Raw genomic sequence first — 21460 nt, 5'->3', positions numbered from 1 at the left:
TGTAGAACAGAAGCTAAACGGATGGTACATGCTTGCTGTTGGCAGGTCTACAAGGACTGGGACAGCTTCAAACTGAACGACACACTGGAGGTGTACGGGATCCTCTCTGTCAGTCCTGCCCTCAGTGCTCTGGCCGAGGAGAAGTAAGACACTTGGCTTTTGTTTAGCTTAAGTTTGACTTCCTCTGGTTGCGTCTGTTGCTCACTCTTACGTATCCGTCCGCACCCAGAGACGCCTCCTCGTCCCTCCTGGACCCCGCAGAGTGCATGGAGACGGCAGAGGAGCAGAGAGTCCACAGCCCGCCGGCCTCGCTGGTCCCTCGCCTCCACATGCTCTACGCCAAGCCGCTGCCTCACAACAACCCTCTGCTGCCCTCTGCCGCCTTGGGGGACAACAGTGCCTGTAAGAACGCAGAGCTTGAATGCCATGTGGTACCATGTTTTTTTTTTGTTTTTTTTTTCCCCCCAGGTTGAACAATCACTCGACCTAATCATAGTGGTGATAATTGCAGTCTCAAGTTAAGGTTTCCTCATGTATGACTGTAATCACCATTGATTATGAATATTTCAACCTTGCTTTTGAGAAATGCGTTCCCTCACAGTCGGGTGCTGACGTTTCCATGACAACAACTAGAGTACCCAAGCTAGCTCTCAAGTCCCGATCAAGAGATGAGTGCTCTTCTGAGCAGCTTACACACAGCGCCTGGTTTGAAGTCAGCAGCACCTCCGCAGGGATGATGAAAAATATGTTAGTTGAGCTGAAAGTCATTACAACTCTGGACATGTAGAGCAGTGCGGCTTGTCATGCTGTATTATACGCTGCATAGAGGCTAGACAATGAACCTAGCAAGGCTTGTCAGGTCAAGCCAAAACTAACGTAATAACTTGCAATCCGCTACAAAATATTACATTGTCGACCGCACAGTCTGTGGCTTCGTTCAGAGGACTAGACGCTTAATAAGTTATGGAAATTATTGTCTATTTCCGGGGTAACACTGTTACTCTATGTCCCCAGTACTGTATCTTTTTATTTTTATTATTTTTTTTTTTAAATTTCAAAACAAAGGCATTAAGTTTAGCCATTTGTCTTGACTTGCCTTGTATGTGCTAGGGCCGATGGGTGTATGGAACCACACTGAACCCAGCTATTTTGAAAACTCTGTTACAAATAAATGGACAAAATCCTTTTTGAATCTTTGTGAAGGTCAGATCAGCATGTGACAACTCCAGCTCTATTGAGAAGCAGAAAACTGGGGCCATTATTGCCAGGCTTTCCGAGAAGAAGAATAATCCAGTGAATGCCCTCTAAGCAAGTTGTTAGACTCCACATGCACGCAGTTTCCATAGCGATGACTCATTTGAACTTTGTCCTTCCTCCTCAGTTTTATCTTCGACCCTGAGCGAGATGGCTTCTGTCAGGACGGAGCTGCTGACTTACCTCACTCACATCCTTCTTGGAGACGCGCTGGCAGCCGAGTACCTCATACTGCATCTCATTTCCAATGTGTACGTGTCACGGAATTCCAATCCGGCCCACTCCTGCCTTTTGTTTTGTGGCTGCATGCCAAAACGGAGGCATCCTTTTTCTTAATGAGGTTATTTTGTCACTTCTAGGTATGCTAGACGAGATGTTCTCCCACTGGGCAAATTCACCTTGAACCTGAGCGGCTGTCCCACCGTCGCCTCATACACTGAACAGCTCTACCAAATCATCCAGCAGCTCGTGCCTTGTGTGAGTGACCTATCACTTCAAGAGACTCCATCTCTGCTAGTTCTTTTGGTTAGATGATTATGTAAGACTTTCATGGAAGATGTTTTAGAAAAGGTGGCTTCTATGCAGCACACTTTATTAGTAAAGCTGTGGAAAAATGTCAACAAAGCTTGTATGTATGATACTTGAGTTTGAGAGTATGTGTTTGTTGAACACGATTGCAGCATGATGTAGGGATATAAAGTGTCTTGTTCCATGTGCGTGGAGTAACCAAAGATGCGTGACACTTGAATGAAAATGTATATCAATGTCATCCCTCTACATCTCAAGTCTGTATGTAATATATGGTAAATTGTTTTTTTATTTTTTTTTTTATTTCCACCCCCTGCAGTCGTACCATCTGAGCATGAGCCTCCAGAACATGAACCGGCTGCGTTTGGTGCCTAAGAAGGATTATGTGGCCAACCGGCTAGTGAGCGGAGCCCTGCAGCTGGCCAGGAACACCTCCCTCTTCCTGGACGAGACCCAGCTGGAGCAGGGACAGCTGGACACAACAGGTGAGGCCTCTGGAAACCACTAGGGGAAGACACTGAGACATATGGCATCGGCTAATGATCAGACCTGAGACTCGACACTCACAGAGTTGGGAGACAAACTCTGTAGCGTGTAGAGCGCAGTTAATATACTCCCTGCAGCCTTTGCATTTGCTTATTTGCATGATCTGACTCTGTTAACAGTTGGGATACGGCTGTGTGTGTGCTTTGTGCCGTAGGTGTGCGGAACATCACGGCCCTGGGGAACCTGATCTCGTGGCAGAAGGTTGATTATGACTTTAACTACCACCAGATGGAATTCCCCTGCAATATTAACGTGCTCATCACGTCAGAGGGCCGCTCGCTGCTGCCGGTGAGGACAAAAGGGGGAAGAGGCGCGCAAGTGGAGGGCGCAACACCCTCTAACCCCCCCCCCCCACACACACACACACACACACCACACCCCACCCCACCCCACCCCCCCCAGGCTGGCCAGGGAGGGGTTAGGTTTCCGCCGGCCTCTCATGAGGCCGACACGTGTCAGACGCTGGGGGTTGTTTCCAGCCGGCGTCATGCTGGCATCTCCGCCGCCATTGGTCCACGGCAGCAACCCCTCCAGCCGCCGGCTTTAGACTGGGTCTGGCTGCGTTGCGAACAGCCCGAGGAATGTGCTGTGTGCTATTCCTGTGTGTTGGTCTCATAGGTTGCCATGGCGGCAGCTGTGTGCCACAAGAACAATCCTGCGAGAGGCGTCAGGCTGGGCCATCCATTAGGCTGCAGTGAAGGGTAGCGAGTAATAAACAGCTCCCATGGTAGATTAGAAAATTGAGAAGTGCATGGCCTTGTTTGCATTGAACCGCTATTGGCTGACAAGCAGCTGGAGGCCCAAACCTATCATACACTTACAGTCACTGCACTCACTAGGCTGAATGATTTTTTGAATTTGAGGATGTCCGAAAGTAGGCCTGCACACAGCATTACTGCTCCACAAAAACCTTCCCTGGCACTGAATATCTCTCTCTCTCTGTCTCTCTTTGACCCCACAGTCAGACTGTCAGGTGCACCTGCAGCCTCAGGTTGCCCCGCCCAACATGGAAGAGTATCTCAGCGCCATCCACACGCATCCACAGTCGTCGTCCCAGCTGAACAAGTTCCGGCTCTACCTGAGCGTGGCTCGAACGCTGGAGTACAGTATCGCTGACGAGGTCACGAAGGTGAGGCACAGGAGTCTTCTTCTGTCTCGACTCTGCTTGCTGTAGTGACGTAGAAGGGGAAGGTGGGGCAGAAAATGGGCAAGAACCTTAAAATAACCCCTTGCACTTGTAATTTTGCATCCAAACCACATATCTTCAGATTGTACATAAACCAAATTGTCATGTCTTCTTTGTCGGGACTGTTAAATATTAAGGATGAATAACTTAAAAGGCATCAGGAGAGTGATGTCATTGGCTTTATCCTGCATGTACCCAGATAGCCCGATGATTGAAGAAGTTATATTTTACAGTGGTTGTAGGCTGTTTTGTCACCTGTGTGCATTAGGCTGCACTTTAACTGCTTATTCATTTTCTGGTGTCCTCAGGCGGTTGAGGATGACTTTGTAGATATGAGGAAGGACGATCCCCAGAGCATATCTGCTGAAGACTTCCATAGGATGCTTGTTGTGGCAAGGTGGGCTGTGATTACGTTTATATGTTATTATTGTCCTTGATCTAGTTAGAATAATAACCTTAATTTGTATGCCGGGAGGTGCAAAGTGCTAAAATCAACAAGCAAATAAACAAGCCAGCAATAATAAATAAAAGCTAATAAGATTAACAATAAAAATGTCAGACATGATTTAAAAATAGGGTGACAAACATGCTAATGCAATGAGAATAAAATGGGTAAAAGGCATTATAAATATTTGGGCTTACGTGTCAACTGCATAGGCTAGGCAATTGAAATGCTACTGCACTGTTTAGAGTTTTGCACAATATTTATGTATGCAAGCTGAAATGTGTGAACGACATGTGGCTGACTGTGACACTGTGGTCAGGTTGCTGTCTCTGAGCCTGGGACAGACTTCTCTCTCCAGAGACGGCTGGATGAGGGCCAAACACATCGAGACGCTGCGGCGGGGCAGGACGGAGCAGCAGAAGTGTGTCAATGGCAACGAACCGTGATCAAATACCCAGTGTGGGACGGATCAAATGTGATGACACTTTCCTTTTTTTTTTATACTAAAAAAAGCAAAAGCTTGTAATAAAGTTGTTTTTCATATATTAAATGGTTCATGTTCTCTTCTAACTTTTTACCTTATTGAGGTGCAAATTAGGATTTTTGTCAAATGCCATAATGAATGTTGAACTGGTAGTATTAATGGGGCGAGATGTAAATGTCACTTAAGCCTTAAATTCAAATCAGAGCCTGTGTATTTGTGGGATTCTTGCCAATGATTTCCCACAATGTTGCTGCAGACCAAATTTTCTAGTTTTATACAAAATTATCCAGTAATTGAATATGTAAATAAAGCAATGAGGTCTGTGTGAAAAGCGCATCCCCCTATGGTGCATTTTTTTTGTCCTTGAGTCAACATTCATTTGGCCGATGTTACCACCATGGAAAATGTTGGGCGTGATGACATGGTGTCTTGTCATTATTGGATTTGACAATAAACCTCATGCAACACTTGTTCACTCTTATACTTTTATTCCAATGGAATATTTTCCTGGACAAAAGTGTACAGTGCACTTTGTTATCAAGTAACACACCCAAAGAGGATAAGAATAAATAGGATATTTTAATATACAATAAAATCTGAGTACACCATGGAAAACGATGACAACAGTCAGTTGTTAAAGAAGTGAAGTACGTCCACAGACATTCAGATGACATGGTGCTAATGCTGGAAAATGTGCTTAAACGCAGTGCAATCATATGCTTAGACCTCTAATCACATGATAACGCAAATGTCACGGTACATTATCCACAGACAGGATCCTTATGGGAAGGGAAGCCAACTACAGATAACAAATGAAGAGGTGGTTTCAAAAGCACTTGGTGTAAAAAAAAGAAAAGAAAAAAAAAACCCTCACCCAGCAAATATCAGATCAAATTTAACAATACCAGCTTTTGCATATTAAAAAAAAAACAGACACCACACCTCTAGCATTGTGGTTTACTCGCACAGGAATGTCAATAACGATTATTGTTTCTTTTAACTTCATACAGCAAATTTAGGTCAGAATGGTTTCTGCTCCAACTGAGAACTGCTCCAGTTTGCATTCCTGAATGCAAAGTAAAAAAAAAAAAAAAAAAATCTACCCCTTACCCTTTGCATTAAAGCCTTGCATTTCTATTGCATTACAGCCATCATCTTAAAGCTTTGGCAGCACCAGACAATATCAGCAGGTTGAACAACTCACAGCCACCCCATTATACAATGTAGCACCCACAAAGCAGTCCTACTGTAACAATAAGTCAGGTCAAATAAACGAATACCCTAGGCGTTATGCAGCTGGTGAGCAAGCTGAATGCAGAAAACAGGCTAAGATCACCATTACAAAAACACAAAACTTGAAAGATGACTTGTGACTCTTTATCTTGGGATATTCCAACTCGAGGCAGACCATATTATTATTTAGCATAGACACCAATATACACAACACTAGAACAAAGTGGCCCCAATCACCTCAAGGTTCATTCTCATTTCTGTTGGGGCACAATAACAAGGTTGTGTGGGAGATATTGAATGAAAACCATTGCAAAGTCTTACTCATGAGGCAAAACCACATTTTATGAGGTTAAAAAAAACCCCACTTAGTATATAGTATACCACCGTTTACAGCTGAATAGCACATAATATATCCTATAAAGACCTAAAGCGAGCACTCCTAAATACCAGCAGCAGCAGGGATGCTCTAACAAACCCACACACACTGTACAGAACATACACACAACCAGCACACCATTAAGATTTCTCAAAGCTGCTCATTCCTGAGCATTCCTTACACGATGGAGAAAGTACGTGCCAGGGGATGAAATATCCCAAGATAAAGCTTGCTGACATATAGTAACCCTGAACATGATATCATACTGAATACAGTACACCAAATGTAACATGTAAGAACGGACTTAAAAAGGTAGATTTTTCCATAAATACCTGATATACATAATCCCACTTCAATTTCCTGTTAAGGCAAATATGCTTTCGATTCGGGGAGTGCATTAAGCGTCAAACAGTGTTTCTAATGTTTGGGTGGGGCTAATTGCATATACCTATATGCTACTCTCCAGTCTTTGTCAAACATGCAACGTTAATGTACAACGCTGACCGAGGACTTAGTTCAAACAAACCCTCAGAGTTAATTAGTACAACCATTAGCATAATAGCAAATTCAATACACATATCTATCAAAAACGACTCCAACCAGTTCATTTCTGGTTATTTATGGTAGTGATCACTGTATTGGGCATCCTTTTCAAAATAAAATGCTCATACCTCTTCCAACAAGTTAAGCTGCCACTCTAGCATCAATACAAAAGCCAAAGTGTACGGAGATAAACCTCCTATGTCCATAAATATATAGATATATATATATATATTGATAAATGGGAAGGCTCTACTCAGGGAACAGATAGACATACAACTCACTGTACATATCGACAACCAGTATACTCTCACTAAGTTCTTGTGTGGTCATTAATTTCTATAATGGTATATTTCCTAGGTTACACTTGACAACACTGATATTACATAGGCCTAACTATGTCGCCCGGCTTGTTTTTTGACAGCTATACAAAGCGTAATATTTAACACAGAACTGTCCTTTGGAAATCACAAAAGACATTTGGTCAGATTCTACTACAACTCTTTAGAGCCTATAACGAGACCGATACCACAAATGCCAATAGGTGACCTGCACGTACGGGATCACATACAGTACATAATAACTTGGTCTTTCAACATGCAGATATTTACCTGCGTTGTCAGAATCAGTTTTTACCATTAACCTCACATGCAACCATTACGGGAAATCAGTTGAAAAGAATTTCTCAAAGCCTAAAGACAGTGATATGTTTACATGCACAAAAACAACCTCAATGTGTGCCAGAATCTGAGAGTACATGGGTGTAAAACATGGGTTATATAAACCTTAATCTCTAATTATATGTCTTAATTATTTCACTTTGGCTACCCATAATCTGAGTATCAATAAAGACTGCACTCATAAAACATTTACTGTAATAGTTATCATATTTCTGGAGTGTTTTAGGTTTTGGATGCGTCAACACCCATTCTGAGCATGTTTGCCATCAAAATTTTCAACAATTATGACACAATCCCAAAATACCTTGAACATATTGCATTGTTAATGTTTCTAGCTACTACTGTATATTCTTTTTATATCCAGCCTGCACACTTTGCAGGTATTGGAATAGATTGGTTAAGGATAAATTATGAGACATGTACATGGGAGCAACAAAAATGTTACGGTATCATCATTACTGCAGCTTCCCTGCAGTAATGATGGGGGGTAAATTATTGATGAAAAGTGATTGTTAGGAGAATAGGCAACTGACATACTCTACTGTTAATCATCGGAGTGTGAAAGATTGAATGAAAATAGGGATACAAGCTAAATTTCCCTAAAATCAAAAACTGGACCAATCTTTTAAAAATTAGGGGGAAGCATTAATGACATTATTGTGTGCATGTAAACATAGTCAGTGTCATGTTGGACTTAGGTACTGTATATTCTGTACAAGAGTCATTGTAAACATGGGTAAGTTTAACTAAGGGGCAAATTTAAGAGCGGGGTTCTTAGCCGAGTAGTGACGCTTTGTGCAAGCTTATGCTACTGCTACCGTACTGGAAGTTTCTATACATACTACTACAAAATCCTGCTACAAGGAAAGAGCTAGATCTGTATGATCCTGGTCTGGCACTGTGTAAACATTGCCTTCAGCTCGCTCTCTTGGGCCTCGTTGACAACATCTGGCTCTGGGCTCTTCTGTACCTTTGCCACGGCAAAGTTGATGCCTTGGGTGAGTCCTGCCTGGGTGAGGCTGGCCACCTGAACCATGGAGCTCTTGATCTTGGCAAAGGGGGACACCACTCGGCTGCCGTTGCTGTCAGCAGGCGAGGGGCCGAGGCTGCCCTCCATCTGAGAGCACAGGCTCCTCTGAGAGCCTCCTGAGACAGCTGAGCTGGGCTTCTGGACGTTGAGGAGATTAGAGCCGGAGGTAGTGGACTGGACATCTAGCTGGGACGGCCTGGGGAGCTGAGGCTCCTGCTGCTGCTCTGGACCCGGCTGGTTGTCTGAGTCTGCTGGGCCCTTAGTCTGCACAGGCACCAGGGGGTTGTGTGGGGGGACAGCAGCTAACGGCTGCTCTCCAAACACCTCGACAGGTTTGGTCTGTGCGTCGTGGACAAACTGGTGGCAGTAGGCATCGATGGGGGTTCCAAAGTCAATCAGAATGGCTTCTTCAGCCACCGAGGCAGCCCCTGGGGACTTGTCATCACTGAGTTGAGGTGGGCTTTCCTGCTTACCATCACAGCCAGTGACCCGGATGACAGAGGGGATGTTTAGCTCCACGCTACCAATAGACTGGGAGCGACTGCCCAGTCGTGGGTTTGATGCTACAATGCCACAACTGGGCAGCACATAGTCCACGTTTTCCAAGGAGCCAGAGCACGGGTGCTCTGGGTCCGAGTTGTAGGAGTCAGAGTCAGAGGATATTTCAGAGTGCTCGTCACCGAGGTCTTTCAGGGCTCCGGAGCCTGGGTTGCTGTCCGATGTCTCCAAGCTGCTGTCCGACTTCCACAGGTTGACGTGCATAGTAGGTTTTAAGAAGTTCACCTTCACATCAGGCTTGGAGAAGTTGCCCAGCCTCCCGAGGGGCTTGAAGGGGCCGATGTTTACGTTTGTCTTTGTCTGCTTCACCTTCTGATTGAGAGAGGAGAACTTGTTGAGGAGGAAACTTTTGCCCTGTGCCAGACCAGAGCTACCATGGACCTGGTCGGTGGTTTTGGTCTGTATGCCCATTATATCCTCATGAGGTTTACTATGCCGCCTGGAAAACAGATACAAACACCTTAAGTATACCATCACCAGTTCTTGTCAGAGGTGAAAAATTTAAATGGTGCTTAAATGGATGCAAATGTTTATATGAATTCTAAAGGTTAAATTATGTGAAAGAGGCGCAAATGTCAATGAAAAATGAATTACTACTCACCTCTCCAGTTTCTTTTCAACCACAAGCAGGTCTAGCCCCATGGCCTGTTTTGTTATGCGAAGCATCTCAGCTATACATTGTAACGTGTCTGAAATACATCACACTGGGAGTTACAATCAGTGCATGCAGAGTTTAAGATCTAAAGACAATCATTTTCTAGCCTTTCACAGCTTTTAAAAGAATCACATCCTACCTTTTCCATCATCCTCGGGATTTCGTGTTGCTGCTCGTAGTGTGTGGAAGTATCCACTCGTCTCTTCATTCCTGTAATGCAAGCGCATACAGCAGAACTTTGGCTTCCCAAAAAGAGTGGGTTCTGGACCTGCAAAGAATACACAGAGCATATAACTGCCATTTAGTAATGTGCTGTCTTTGCATGAATCAGAATGAGCAGAGATATTGCTAAAAGGTTACAGTGAAACTGTTATGTACACTTTTGGGAAGTGTTGAGTGACTAAGTGAGTGTACAAGAACTCTCACTTCTCCTTTCCATGTAACTCCTTACCAATTTCAATCTTTTCCAAACCGTCTAAATTGAGGCGCTGGTATTGGTTGACTTTATCTGCTTCTTCATCATAGCTGCAAGTAAGCAAATAAATGCAAACATAAGCAAACCCAAAAGAACAAACTCTAAAGAAACACTATGGCACATTAGAAAGGCTTTACTTACTAGGCAATGTAGTATGCATTATTGGACAGAAGCAGTAGCACATCCACATCTTTGTTGGTTGCATCTATGAGGCTGGTGAGAAGTAAGAGAACCATATCTTGAGTTTTCCATATATACAAAAATACTTCAGAAACTATTCAAGACAATGTTTGAATTTGGGACTGGCTGGGTCCACTAAATAGTAGTACAAAAGTTGGTCAAACTGATGATGAAAACACAAATTTTACTGACAAAGTTATCAACATTTTGACACCACAGCGTAGTATAGCTGTCTGCCTAGGACCACTAACCTCATGTCACAGTTGATGAGGGCCCAGCCCCCATGAAACTTCTCATCATCAGGCAGCAACAGCTGCATGTAAGTCTGAAGCAGGAGGCTGACCTGCTCCTGGGCTCCCCTTTGGCTCTCCTTCTCTTTCTCCTCATGCTCCTTCTCCTTACTGAAAATGGAGTACAGGTCCTCTGTCACTGGCAGGCCCATCATTAGGTCTGCAGGGAGAGGCATGAGACAGAGTCGATCAGGCTTAAAAGGCTGCTTCTTGGGACAAGATGGGCTTTGACATATACGAGTAGAATATCCATCTTCCCTACCAATGACTGCTTGTCTGTATGCGTCCCTAAAGCGGTTCAGATAGTAGCGGTTGGCTGAGTTCACACCATCCTTCATCACACCAGCCAGTTTCCTCTCCCCCGTCCTGGTGAAATCTCCCTACAATGGATGAAACAATATTCTCATTGATGCAATGCATTTTGCTGCTCTTGATCCTTTCCAGAAGTACTTTCTTCTACCCCATTAAATAGTTTGATTTGTAGTTTTAGAGTTCTTTGGAAGACAGCAATTACAATTCTGGTAATAAGACCAAATCTTGACACATGCAGAAGGTAGTCATTTCCAGAGATTCCAGAGATCTGCTTCAATTCTCATCTTCAAAAATGAAGACTAACTTATGCTTTGGCATCTAACCCTTGGTCTTAGCAGTTTATTTTCAAGTCTAAATGACTCAGTCCATGTTCTTCATCCTGATGTATTCAGGTACTGCAAACGTGCCCTGTATATTGATGAATCCTAATGTTATCTAAGCGAGAAAGCAAATATTTCAACAGCTAAAGGTCTATCGACTGTGATGAGAGGACGACATATTATTGACTGCTGTTCCTTTGACAAAACAGTCATGCAGATGTGTGTAAGTTTGCACAGGCAATGATGTTACCTTGAGGGCAGCTGTGCCTGCGTACTGTCTGCTAATGGTGTCTCCATTGTTGGCCCACATGACCTGATAAATCCTGTAGCACTTAGGAGGTAGAGGCTGCTCTGGAGGCATCACACCCAGTTTCTTCAGCTGCAGGAAGAAGAGGGAGAGGTTTACCATTGGTGATGATGGTGGTGATGATGGTGGTGATGGTCTCTCTTTCAGTTTACACAGAGTCAGTGGAAATGGTCAGCTTGGATCCAGCTCCATGAACTGCTCAATTTTCAGTCGTATTTGCTCAATAAATGTCATCCATATGGGGGAGTTGTTGAGGCTTTATTTCTAGACCTAAGGAAAGCTTTTGACACTGTCAGTGACAAAAATCTTATCACAAAATTGCCATAATTTAACTTTTCCCATAATAATGCTTTATATTGTCCAAAATTCTATCTTGACAATAGAAGCCACAGTGTGTTAGGGTGAACTCTGAAGTGTCATCCACTCTAATCTATGTCGGTGTGCCCCAGGGGTCTATTCTGGGACCTTTCCTCTTCAGCATGTACATTAATGATCTACCATCAGTGTGTCAAATTTAATGTGCAAATATACGCAGACGATAGTAATCTATGTACATGCAAAAAACAAAGTGAAACCTGCCTATAAACTCAGAGAGATAGTGATTCATGTTACCAAGTGGCTCAGTGACTCACACTTGCACCTTAATGTGTAAAAAAAAAACCTCTCCTGACATACATACATAACTCCAACTTTAAATACCTTTGTATTATATTAGATTCATTCTTTTACAGATTACAAAAGATTTAACATGGTCTCAATCAGTAATTGCTTTGCATGATATTCATTGTTATTAAAATGGTTATTTAACATCATGCCCACGACAGCAGCTGAAAACTAGCTGGCACATTCACAGTAATGTTGATTAATGTGCATCGTCTCTGTAAAAAATAAAACCTAAAAAATAAATAACCATGTAAGAATTTGATTTTTGTGACTCATACGACTGGTGGTGGTTTTCCCTGGGGATGCACTCTTGAGTGGACACAGTAATTTGTCACACTAATTTGTTGGCTGGACACTATGAGCCTATGTTTACTTGTACCCATGTGAGTAAAACAACACTTTGCTACTGTGTTTGATAACGAACAACATAAGCTTAGGCCTGAAGGGCCATTGGTCCAAGTAACAGTTAATTCAAGAAAGCAGCAACAGCCATGGCAGACCCATGAATCACAATTCAAAAGTTATGCGAGTGAAAAATTTATTATCCATTGAGCTGGATCCAGGCTAGGAAAAGATCTCACCTGCTGTTCCATCACTACCCGAGCAATAGCAGCCTGGACCACATTGGTCCTGTCAAGACAATCCATGCAGTTGACCCTGAAGATGCCCTCCTGCTTGCAGATGACTCCTGCTTGATCCACCCTAACAGAGGAGGATGCACCCATTTAGGATGCATTCGTGGAATTAAGATTCTCAATCCAATAATAATCAGGTTATTAAACTAACATGCACTATACCCTATTAGAGGTTTATTGTTGTTGTCCAACTTGCAAAATCAATTATGCTCCAACAAATATGAGTAAGAGCTAATGTTATTAGCATTTCTGAAAGTATTACAATATACTGTCAATGACACTTACCAGCCCCATCTCATGTCCGTGATGATATCAGAGATGGCATCCGTCAACGTTTGCACATTCTCAAACTTCATCCCTCGGCTGAGTAACAGGAAGGATATGAAAGGGAAAAAGGGGGAAGTGAATTTACTATTGAAAAGAATACTCATAGAAAACATTATTTCTACATTAAACAGCAAGTTAAGCTGCCGAGAGAAGAGTTTATCTTACCAGTGCTCATGGAAGTCAAATGAGACATATGTAAGGTTTGGGTTGTTGTATAGGAGGACTTGTTTCAGATATGCGTCGCCAATTAGCTTCTCACGTCCACTTTGGTCTACTAAGTTAATGATGACCTGAAACAAGAGAATTAACAATTGTCACTCAAGATAGTCAGTCCCCCAGTCAGTACCGTCATTTAGCCTTGTGCATATCTGAGGAGGCATGAGGCCCATGGACAGAGACAAGTCCAACACAGCCACCAGACATGCTGAAGGGCTCACAGGCAAGGCTAATGGTCAGCACAATGACAGAACCCATTCAGGCCTCCTTACGCCTTTTCTGTGGAAACAGACTGAGATTCAACATGTTAGAGGCATGAAACCTTGAATCTGTGCTTTAAATGGCACCTTCCATCCTCAAAACTACTTTGACCACATGGACCAGCCAAAAGTGCTCTGAAGTTGAAGATCTCAGCTTGTTCTACCAATGAACCAATCTACCACACAAAACTGATATGTAGTATGGACAGACAATTCTTTTGACAGATTTTTGAAAGCTCAAATAACATGGACATCACTGAAAAAACTACATTACAGTTACCCCAATCCTTGTGACACATGGAAATGTGTCAAAAACTGATAATTGTGAAGGTGCTGGCAGAAAATGTCATGGAATTTAGTCTGGATGCGCTTCGGCTAGTCTTTAATTAAAACATGTATGGTTGTGACTGGTAGTAATATGTTGCAGTGGCCTCTCACAATGGCTTATCACCACTTATGGGTGTACACATCAGGACTTCAGTTTACAACATTCAAACTATATGCAAATCCAGCCAAGAGTAGCAGAAAGATGGTCGTTTAACCAAATATAACAATCCTAACAAAGATGGATGAATACAAAACAGTTAACACCTTTGCAAAACACATACAGTATCTGACTACACATATGGTAGCACATCTCACCTGCTTCTTGTAGAGTTTAAGCTGTTCTTCAAAGTGGGAAGCAAAGTAAGAAATGGTCTCCTTCTCTCCTGAAACACCAGAAAACTTACATAAAGATTCTTGCTGTAGCAATGTTCCTGGCTGAAGGCAACCCATTTTGCGAGGTTTACATCATTGTTGGTTTGGAGAAAGAAGTACTGTTTCCTATATTAGCACATAAAGAGCTAAAGAGCAAATCAAAGGCATCAGTTCACCCAAAGGTATTGCAAATTCCTGCATCTAATCTTTTGGCCCCAAAACTTTCAGTCCCCCTTAAATCATGAGCAAAGACTGATGGCCAACAAGATAACAGTATTTAGTATATCAGTATTTGTGTCTTTTTTAAGGTATGGCTTCAAGTGCAAGTGCCACACCTTCCCATACCCACATTTTACCCATCGAGCAACTCTTTCTATAGCGTGGCACAAGGATGGTATGGAAGATCATGTAGATCCCACTGACCTTTCTCCAAGCGCGGCCGGGGATTATAGCGGTACCCCGCCTGGCTCCAGAAGACAGGGACTGAACCGCGGGTCTGCACAAAGGACAAAGTGTGGCTGTGCACGTGGATCAACTGCTCCGTCTCCACATAGTTAGCCACATGGCCATCTGTATCCACCCCTCTGCGTTTGTACCGCATCCCTTTGGGCAAGAAGAAGGCATTGTCATTATTCAAAGATTATCAACTTGCATTATTATGCATCGCTTGAGAAAAATAAAAATACGCTGTCTTTTAAGTAATCCAAATCCTATTGTGAATGAAATCCTATTTCATTCTGGGAGAAAAATCAATCCTAATTCCACAATAGAACCAATATATTTTGGCTGAGTCAGAGATCAGGTGTGACCTTTGCACTCTAGGCCTAGCTGACGGTAGCTGTGCGCTGTACCTGCACGGTGGCGGCTGCGTCGGGAGATGAGGGCCACAGTGAAGCGCGGGTGGATGTCGTCGACACAGGTGAGCTCCTGCGGTGGGGTCTCGGGACTGCTCCTCTCCTCATCAGAGTTCTCGTTGTAGTTCACCACCAGTTCCTCCACCTGCACAAAACCCTGGATGATGGGCATCACCCAGAAGTCCACCTCAGGGACCTAGAGCATTCAGAAGGAGAAAAAAAGATTAAAACTAATGCGGTTTGATATTTTATAGAGGGAGTACTTTGCATCCATTCAATATCCAAACCAGTTAAACATGACCATTCATAACTCAGGGCTGTTATCACTTCCAGTCACAGTGTATTTTCATGTTCTCCAGATTAAGCTCTGGTAATTACCAGCCCATAAAACTGCCACACTTACACAGCACGGCCATCTGCGCTCTTAGAGCTGACAATTGTAATCAGAAACACTATGAGAACAAATTATGTCAACAACTGTCAAAGCTTCCGGGTGGGGATTTTTTAAGATCTGAAGAAGAAAAACAACAATCAGCTGTGCAGCTCTGTGTATTTCTGTCTTGTAAAATCAGTTACCTGAAGGTCGATAAGCTCCTGGATCATGGGTTTATTCCAGAAAAAACGGTCATCCACCTTGTAGAAGATTAAAAACTAGTATGAGACAATTGTTAACGATTTTGTGTAACATATGTATATGAATAAGGCAAGTAAAAAAACATTGTTTTTGTGTTTCTCTGTGCTCTGACACCACCAGCTCCTAACCTGCTTCCATAGGGGCAAATTGGACTTGTCCAAGTCTCCCTGACGCTGCACGGTGTTTGTCAGGTCATAGGTCATGCTGTAGTAGAAGGAATCGGAGTCCATGAATATCTTGTATAGCTCATCAAGCAGCCGCCTCTCCAGGCGCTCCTTCTCTTTGTTTTCCTTGACCTGGAAGGCAGGGGAATACTGGATTGGGCGGGTGGATAGGAAAACGGCAGTAAATGAACAGAGAACAGAAGGAAACAATATCCTATGAGAACTTCAACGTCCTTAAAAGTGTGGAAGATGGAAAACATGGGATGGGGGTATGAAACTCTGACACATACAATTTTATTAAATGTACTTCATAAATCACCTTTTTCTTGATGGGCACAGCCACATTAGATTTGATCTGACTTAAAGTTTTCATCAGGAACTTTGACTCATCAGGAGACTGGGCCAGTTTCTCTGGTTTGTCGATTCCAAAGTGATGCTTCTTGCAGAGCTGAAAAGGAAGATGATGTGATAATGTGTTAGTGATGTCTGAAAAAAAATGTGGCCGCTTTGGTAATGACCTCACTTTTGCTTTAAATGTATTTAATCTTTTTTTTAGCTTATCCAAATTCATGCTCCAGTTTTTTAAATGAATGAGGTCACTGATGCCACCTGCTTCAAGTCACAACTGAAATGACATGAAATGAAATCAGCATCACCTCGAATTACTCAAAACAACTAAAAACCTATGAAACAATCTTGTGGAACGGCTAGTAACTACTGTCACTAAAACAAATCACAGAATATAGTACACATAATCCAAAACTAATACACTGAACAATCTAACCACTACACTGAGCTACAGGATTGCTAGGCAGGAGGGAGGAGTGGAATAATCATTCTGCAGCACAAGGAGAATGACCAGCAGGATGCTATCCCTAGTAGGGACTAAAAGCATATCCAGGAATGATCATACAACTCCGATATTACTCACTTGAAAATATTCTGTCTCATCATCCATGAAGCTCCCCTGAAAGACTGAAATCTTAGCAATAATATGATTCCTCTGAGATTATTTTGCAATAATCTCAGGTCTACATTAATTCTCCCTTTCAATGTGTGCGTGAAAATTAAATACAAGATCATGTCATAAACAATTCTAACAACAACAATTCATTTTGCACCATGGTCAGCCCATCTTCAGAGATGAATCATACACTGACTCATACAGGGTCTTCTTGGTTACAATGAATGACGATCTAAAATCTTCACACTGTAAACATGATGGTCAGGAAGCTGAAATACAATTATACGAACACTGCTTCACACGTCTCAGCACAATATTAGTATGCACACCTCTAGCTCAAGCTCCTGGGGCTCTTCTTCAGATAGAGGAATGACAGCTATCTTGGTGATCTTGTAGACTTTGTGGTTTCCAGGTAAATTGCCCACCAGTGCCTTCTGGCGGATTAGTACGAGGCCGAGAGGAAGTTCTGCCAAGAAGGGAGGGAGAGATGCATCATGGGTGAGGAATTCCTTACATTCTGCAAGGTGTGACGAAACCAGCTGTTCAACAGCCTCCAACTATGGAGTTCTGTTAATTAGGCAACACAACACATCTGGAAAATGAAAATTTAATCCACTTGATTTATTAGAATACTGTAATTGTTCGTATCATTTTCTTGTGAAGAGTATCATGCTTAATTTTCAACTTCCTACCCTGAGGCCCAGGCCTACATGGTAGACACAGTGGCTGGTTTAAGTAATGATCTTCATCATCAACTGTCCAAATCAGATTGCAGTTCAAGAAATTAACAGATTCATCATCAACAGAATCATCAGCCCACTCCTCTTCATAACTAGATTAATTTCAAAGTACTTTTACACAATTATTTCACAACTTTCCTTGTGAATGAAAAGCATAAATACTGCTGAACGATTGGACAGCTCAACTGTCCAGTGCACAGCGAAAAAGACAGTGGTTAACATGGCTAGAATGTCTCTGTGTTGTGCAAAAGGAGAGAACCACCGAGGGTGAAATGTTGAAAGGTTTTTCATTTTTCACTTACCTGTGTGAAGCTGTATCTTTCCAATGACACCTTCCACTAGACCCAGACACACTGGGTTCCAAGCTAACAACAGGTCTGTTGCTGAAAAGAAAATGGAGGTGAAACTTCAGCACAGAGGTGGAGAACAGAAGAAGAGTTTAAGGGCAGATATGAGCTCACTTTGAAAGAAGCAGCCAAACTAGACCAAGACAAAAATGACATGGTGGCACCTACAGGGCCTTATGTGCCGCTATGCATACTGAGGCCCAAGTTAACTACTGAAAAGTGTGGGCTTGTGTACCTATTCTGTCAGCAATAGCTAAAAACACACACTAAAAAGCCAAACTAAACAGCAAATGCCTCCAGAGAAGCTAGCCTTTACTGTGACTAAAGGCTATGAATACCAGGAAGTATTCTCTTTATTAAATTACTCAGTGAAACACTTTTAACCTGTAAGACTTAGTCTAGAAATTGTGGCTGTGTCACTCGGGGTGAATGTGCTAATAACCTATGGACGGAAGGATCTCACTGAATCTGTTACAATCTTGGAGGTCCGCCATGCTCCAAGCTCATTTACATGAACAGTGCAGCTATTCAGCTCACAACAAACATAGCCTAGTGTCATACGGTTTAAAAGAACTAGCCTTTCCATTTACTAACATTTTCAAACATCCGGCCAAGCAAGGAGTCAATTAAGGCCATGGACGAGGGTTCCAGCTTAAGTCTCAGTGACTCAAAGGAAAACTGGCAGGCTCAGCAATGATGACGAATTAAACAACATAGTGAAGAAAATTAGAAAAATGTGAAGGGTGTGGAAAAGGGTGGAGACCATCTACTGTAGGCAGCCTCAGACAATGACTCTTCCTGTTTCATGAGCCAAGCACACTATGTACAAGGGAATTGGCTGTGAAGGCCGAGCAAGGAGGGGAGTCTACATAAAAACTACTAAAATAATACCACAGCTTGGTTCAGAATGTGTAATATCATGGAAATCTTTCACTGTGTCCTAGTGTCAACAAGTGAGGAGTGGAAACCCTTTTCCAATTAAATAATGGAACAGTGGTGCAACCAAAAACCTGTTCAGGCTGGCTGCACACCCATACGACTTAAACCAACACAGAGGGTAACACGCACAGCCTTTAGGTATCTCTAGTGTGACATTTGTTTGGTTCAGTGGTGAATATTACTCATGAAATATCCATGACCAACAGTGTTTCATTTCATTCCAGAGCATGACCAATTCTTTTTCATAGTCGGAAGCAGCAGCACAAGGACTCAATTCTGAGATGTGATCAAGATGTAGTGCCAGCAGATGCTCCACTGACACCGAATGACAAACTGACTTTGATAACACATAAGACGTGGGTTCGAGCCTTTATACTGAAATGTGCTACATTTGCTGTTATCTGTTCTCCAATACAAAGGTATTCAATACAAAATCAGCTTCGGCATTGATTTGTCAGTCGCCTTTTACACCTTTTTCAGTTCACTCTCTAGAGAGTTGTGCGTTTGTGTAACATCAAAAATTAAGGGCGTTAAAACTGTCGTGCAACGTTCAGTTAACTGAGCTGTCAAATGTCAGACATAATATCAAAGCTGAAATTCAGTAATATGCACCTTAATTTTTACCAGCCTAGCACTATGTCTGTTTTGTCTGTACAAGGACTAACGCTAGAGAACTTAGTCTAGCCTTCAGTGTGTACTCGAAGCAAAGCAAGAACTCTGGAGTCCATGTGTGGGGTGTTGGCAAGAACAGTGACGATAGTTAGTACGACGGATTTCAAGTTCTAGGGATGACACATCTTTTCTCTAATAATTTCCGTCAAACTGTTATGTATCAAACTGCACCTTTCTGTTTAGAACATGGGGGTAATTTAGGGGATTACGAAATGCTAACTACGCCAATGTTTAATATATGTAACGTTACAGACAGGGCGCAATGTATGACAACGCGCAATGTATGGCTGTTGCCAGATCAGATTTAATACTGCCAGTGTAGTATTTTGGTTTGATGTCAACAAAGACCTAAATAATGTGAACGAACCCCTGTCAGGCATATAAATCCATAGCTTTTACTTCAATTCATAGGTTATCATGATAAGTATTTGTTTCAGGTAAATGGCCGGCTACCAGCAGAGAAAACTGACATCGACTACGTAACTTACCAGGTCTAACGTTCATGGTCCCATCTTTTCGGCTACACCACAGAGCACGGTCGCCACTCTGGAGAATATAATGGTCTTTGGCTTGAAACAGCTCCATTTTGTCCGTCTACGTATTCCAAAATATGTAGCTAGCTGGCCAAACAGCTAGGTAACGGCAGTTATCAGCCCCTACGTCTTGAAGGCTAACAAATTGTAGCTAGCCAGACAGCGACTGGCTAGCTACGGTTAGCTCGTTTCCCACAGGCTGCTGAGCTAGCTAGCTACCTAGCAAGCTAGCAGCAGTAACTGAATGCTTGTCGGATGTGTTAATTCCAGTTCTAGGCATAATGACAATCAAATGCCCTTTCCATTGGCCCCTTCTCCACAGGCATGCTGGAGAGAGTAAATGCAAATCAACTCCAATGAGTGACAAAAAATCCCAGGCGCCGCTTTTTCATTCAGGACGTAACCGACTGTCAATTTCCTGCTCTAAACAATAGCACGTGACCTGGTTCTGACCCGTCATCACCGGTGCACAGGTACTGTTTTATCTACCAAATTAGGCCTACTGTTTAACGTCAAACAGTGTTAAACAATATTTTTTTGTTATATCAGGATCCATTGCAATGAGGACTTTTCTATATTGTGAAGGAACAGCATGTTGGTAATTTGTCAAAATCAAATTTTGTAAAAAAAAAAAAAAATTGAGACAAAATTGACCATGTAACATATCTGTGAGCAGATTGAATAGTGTGATACTTTGTTGATCCCAGTAGGAATGTTACCTTTTCCCTTGCCCCCCTCCACAGGACCAGAGGTTAGGGTTGAGGGGTGGTCTCTCTTTAATTCAATAGTTTATCTGTGGTAGCATCATTAAACATTAAATGTCAGTGTTAAATCTTACTCTTACTGGAGTGTCCTGGTGGCTCAGTAGTCGAAGGTGCGTATCATTTAACTGTGACATTCTGGCTTTGAATCCGGCCCAGGAACTTTGTCGCATGTCAATCCCCCTCTCTTTCCCAATGTTTCCTGTCTCTCTCCACTTTCACCTCTCAAATATCACATAAAGGCAAAAATGCCCCCCCCCCCCCAAAAAAAAACAAAACAAAACAGGGTTTTACTGATTTGAGCGATTTTTATCTGAGACACACACACACAACCACTGACTCCACTCACACAGGAAAGAGGGAGCAAGAATCATCAGTGATGAGTTAGTGGGGCCCCAAGGAAATAAGGTTGAGAGCAAATGACCTCAGATACAGATATAATTGTTAAGCTTACCTTTGGAGGCTCTTAAGTGGAAACCTCAGCCAGCACTAGGCCTGACTCAGGGAATACAACTGCAGTCATCTCACAGATAATCCAAACAGCATTTCTTTTGAGAGGGAGTGAGCACTGCACAGGTTCAGTTCAATATTAGGGCTGTGCACACATTTGAGGTTGGGATGCTACCTATTGCTCAACAAAGCTCAAGCAGAGA

The 21460-nt window shown here is 42.7% G+C and overlaps 2 protein-coding genes across 3 annotated transcripts; one reads left to right on the top strand and one right to left on the bottom strand.

Moving 5' to 3' along the window:
* Positions 1 to 45: 45 nt before the first annotated feature.
* Positions 46 to 4903, top strand: LOC139666638 (mini-chromosome maintenance complex-binding protein-like; the record flags this gene model as incomplete). The annotated part of the gene is made up of 9 exons (XM_071545925.1): positions 46 to 143; positions 230 to 402; positions 1382 to 1505; positions 1614 to 1731; positions 2102 to 2267; positions 2483 to 2616; positions 3290 to 3457; positions 3823 to 3911; positions 4279 to 4903. Coding segments are annotated over 9 exons (1197 nt in total), but the record flags the coding sequence as incomplete, so codon positions are not given.
* Positions 4904 to 4994: 91 nt separating this feature from the next.
* Positions 4995 to 20437, bottom strand: inpp5f (inositol polyphosphate-5-phosphatase F). 2 transcript variants are annotated; one of them, XM_071545937.1, is made up of 20 exons: positions 20002 to 20437; positions 17858 to 17938; positions 17145 to 17281; positions 16171 to 16299; positions 15816 to 16001; positions 15630 to 15686; positions 15051 to 15249; positions 14623 to 14802; positions 14143 to 14210; positions 13190 to 13314; positions 12983 to 13060; positions 12644 to 12764; positions 11343 to 11471; positions 10723 to 10840; positions 10422 to 10620; positions 10132 to 10203; positions 9967 to 10040; positions 9655 to 9783; positions 9462 to 9549; positions 4995 to 9299 (listed from the first exon to the last, which is right to left on the bottom strand). In XM_071545937.1, the coding sequence occupies exons 1-20, from the start codon at positions 20096 to 20098 to the stop codon at positions 8144 to 8146; spliced, it is 3423 nt and encodes a 1140-aa protein (XP_071402038.1). In that variant the 5' UTR covers positions 20099 to 20437; the 3' UTR covers positions 4995 to 8143. The 2 variants fall into 2 exon arrangements, with proteins under 2 accessions (XP_071402038.1, XP_071402039.1); XM_071545938.1 differs by having other exon boundaries at positions 15816 to 15983.
* Between the last annotated feature and the right edge of the window lie 1023 nt (positions 20438 to 21460).

This window comes from Centroberyx affinis, unplaced genomic scaffold, assembly GCF_046629955.1.
Source record: "Centroberyx affinis isolate AG114_WGS23_722 - 3 ecotype Tasmania unplaced genomic scaffold, CSIRO-AGI_Caff_v1 ptg005079l_1, whole genome shotgun sequence".
In the NCBI taxonomy this organism is placed as follows: domain Eukaryota; kingdom Metazoa; phylum Chordata; class Actinopteri; order Beryciformes; family Berycidae; genus Centroberyx; species Centroberyx affinis.
Note: the sequence above shows the minus strand (reverse complement) of the source record. Positions and strands in the feature narration are given on the sequence as shown.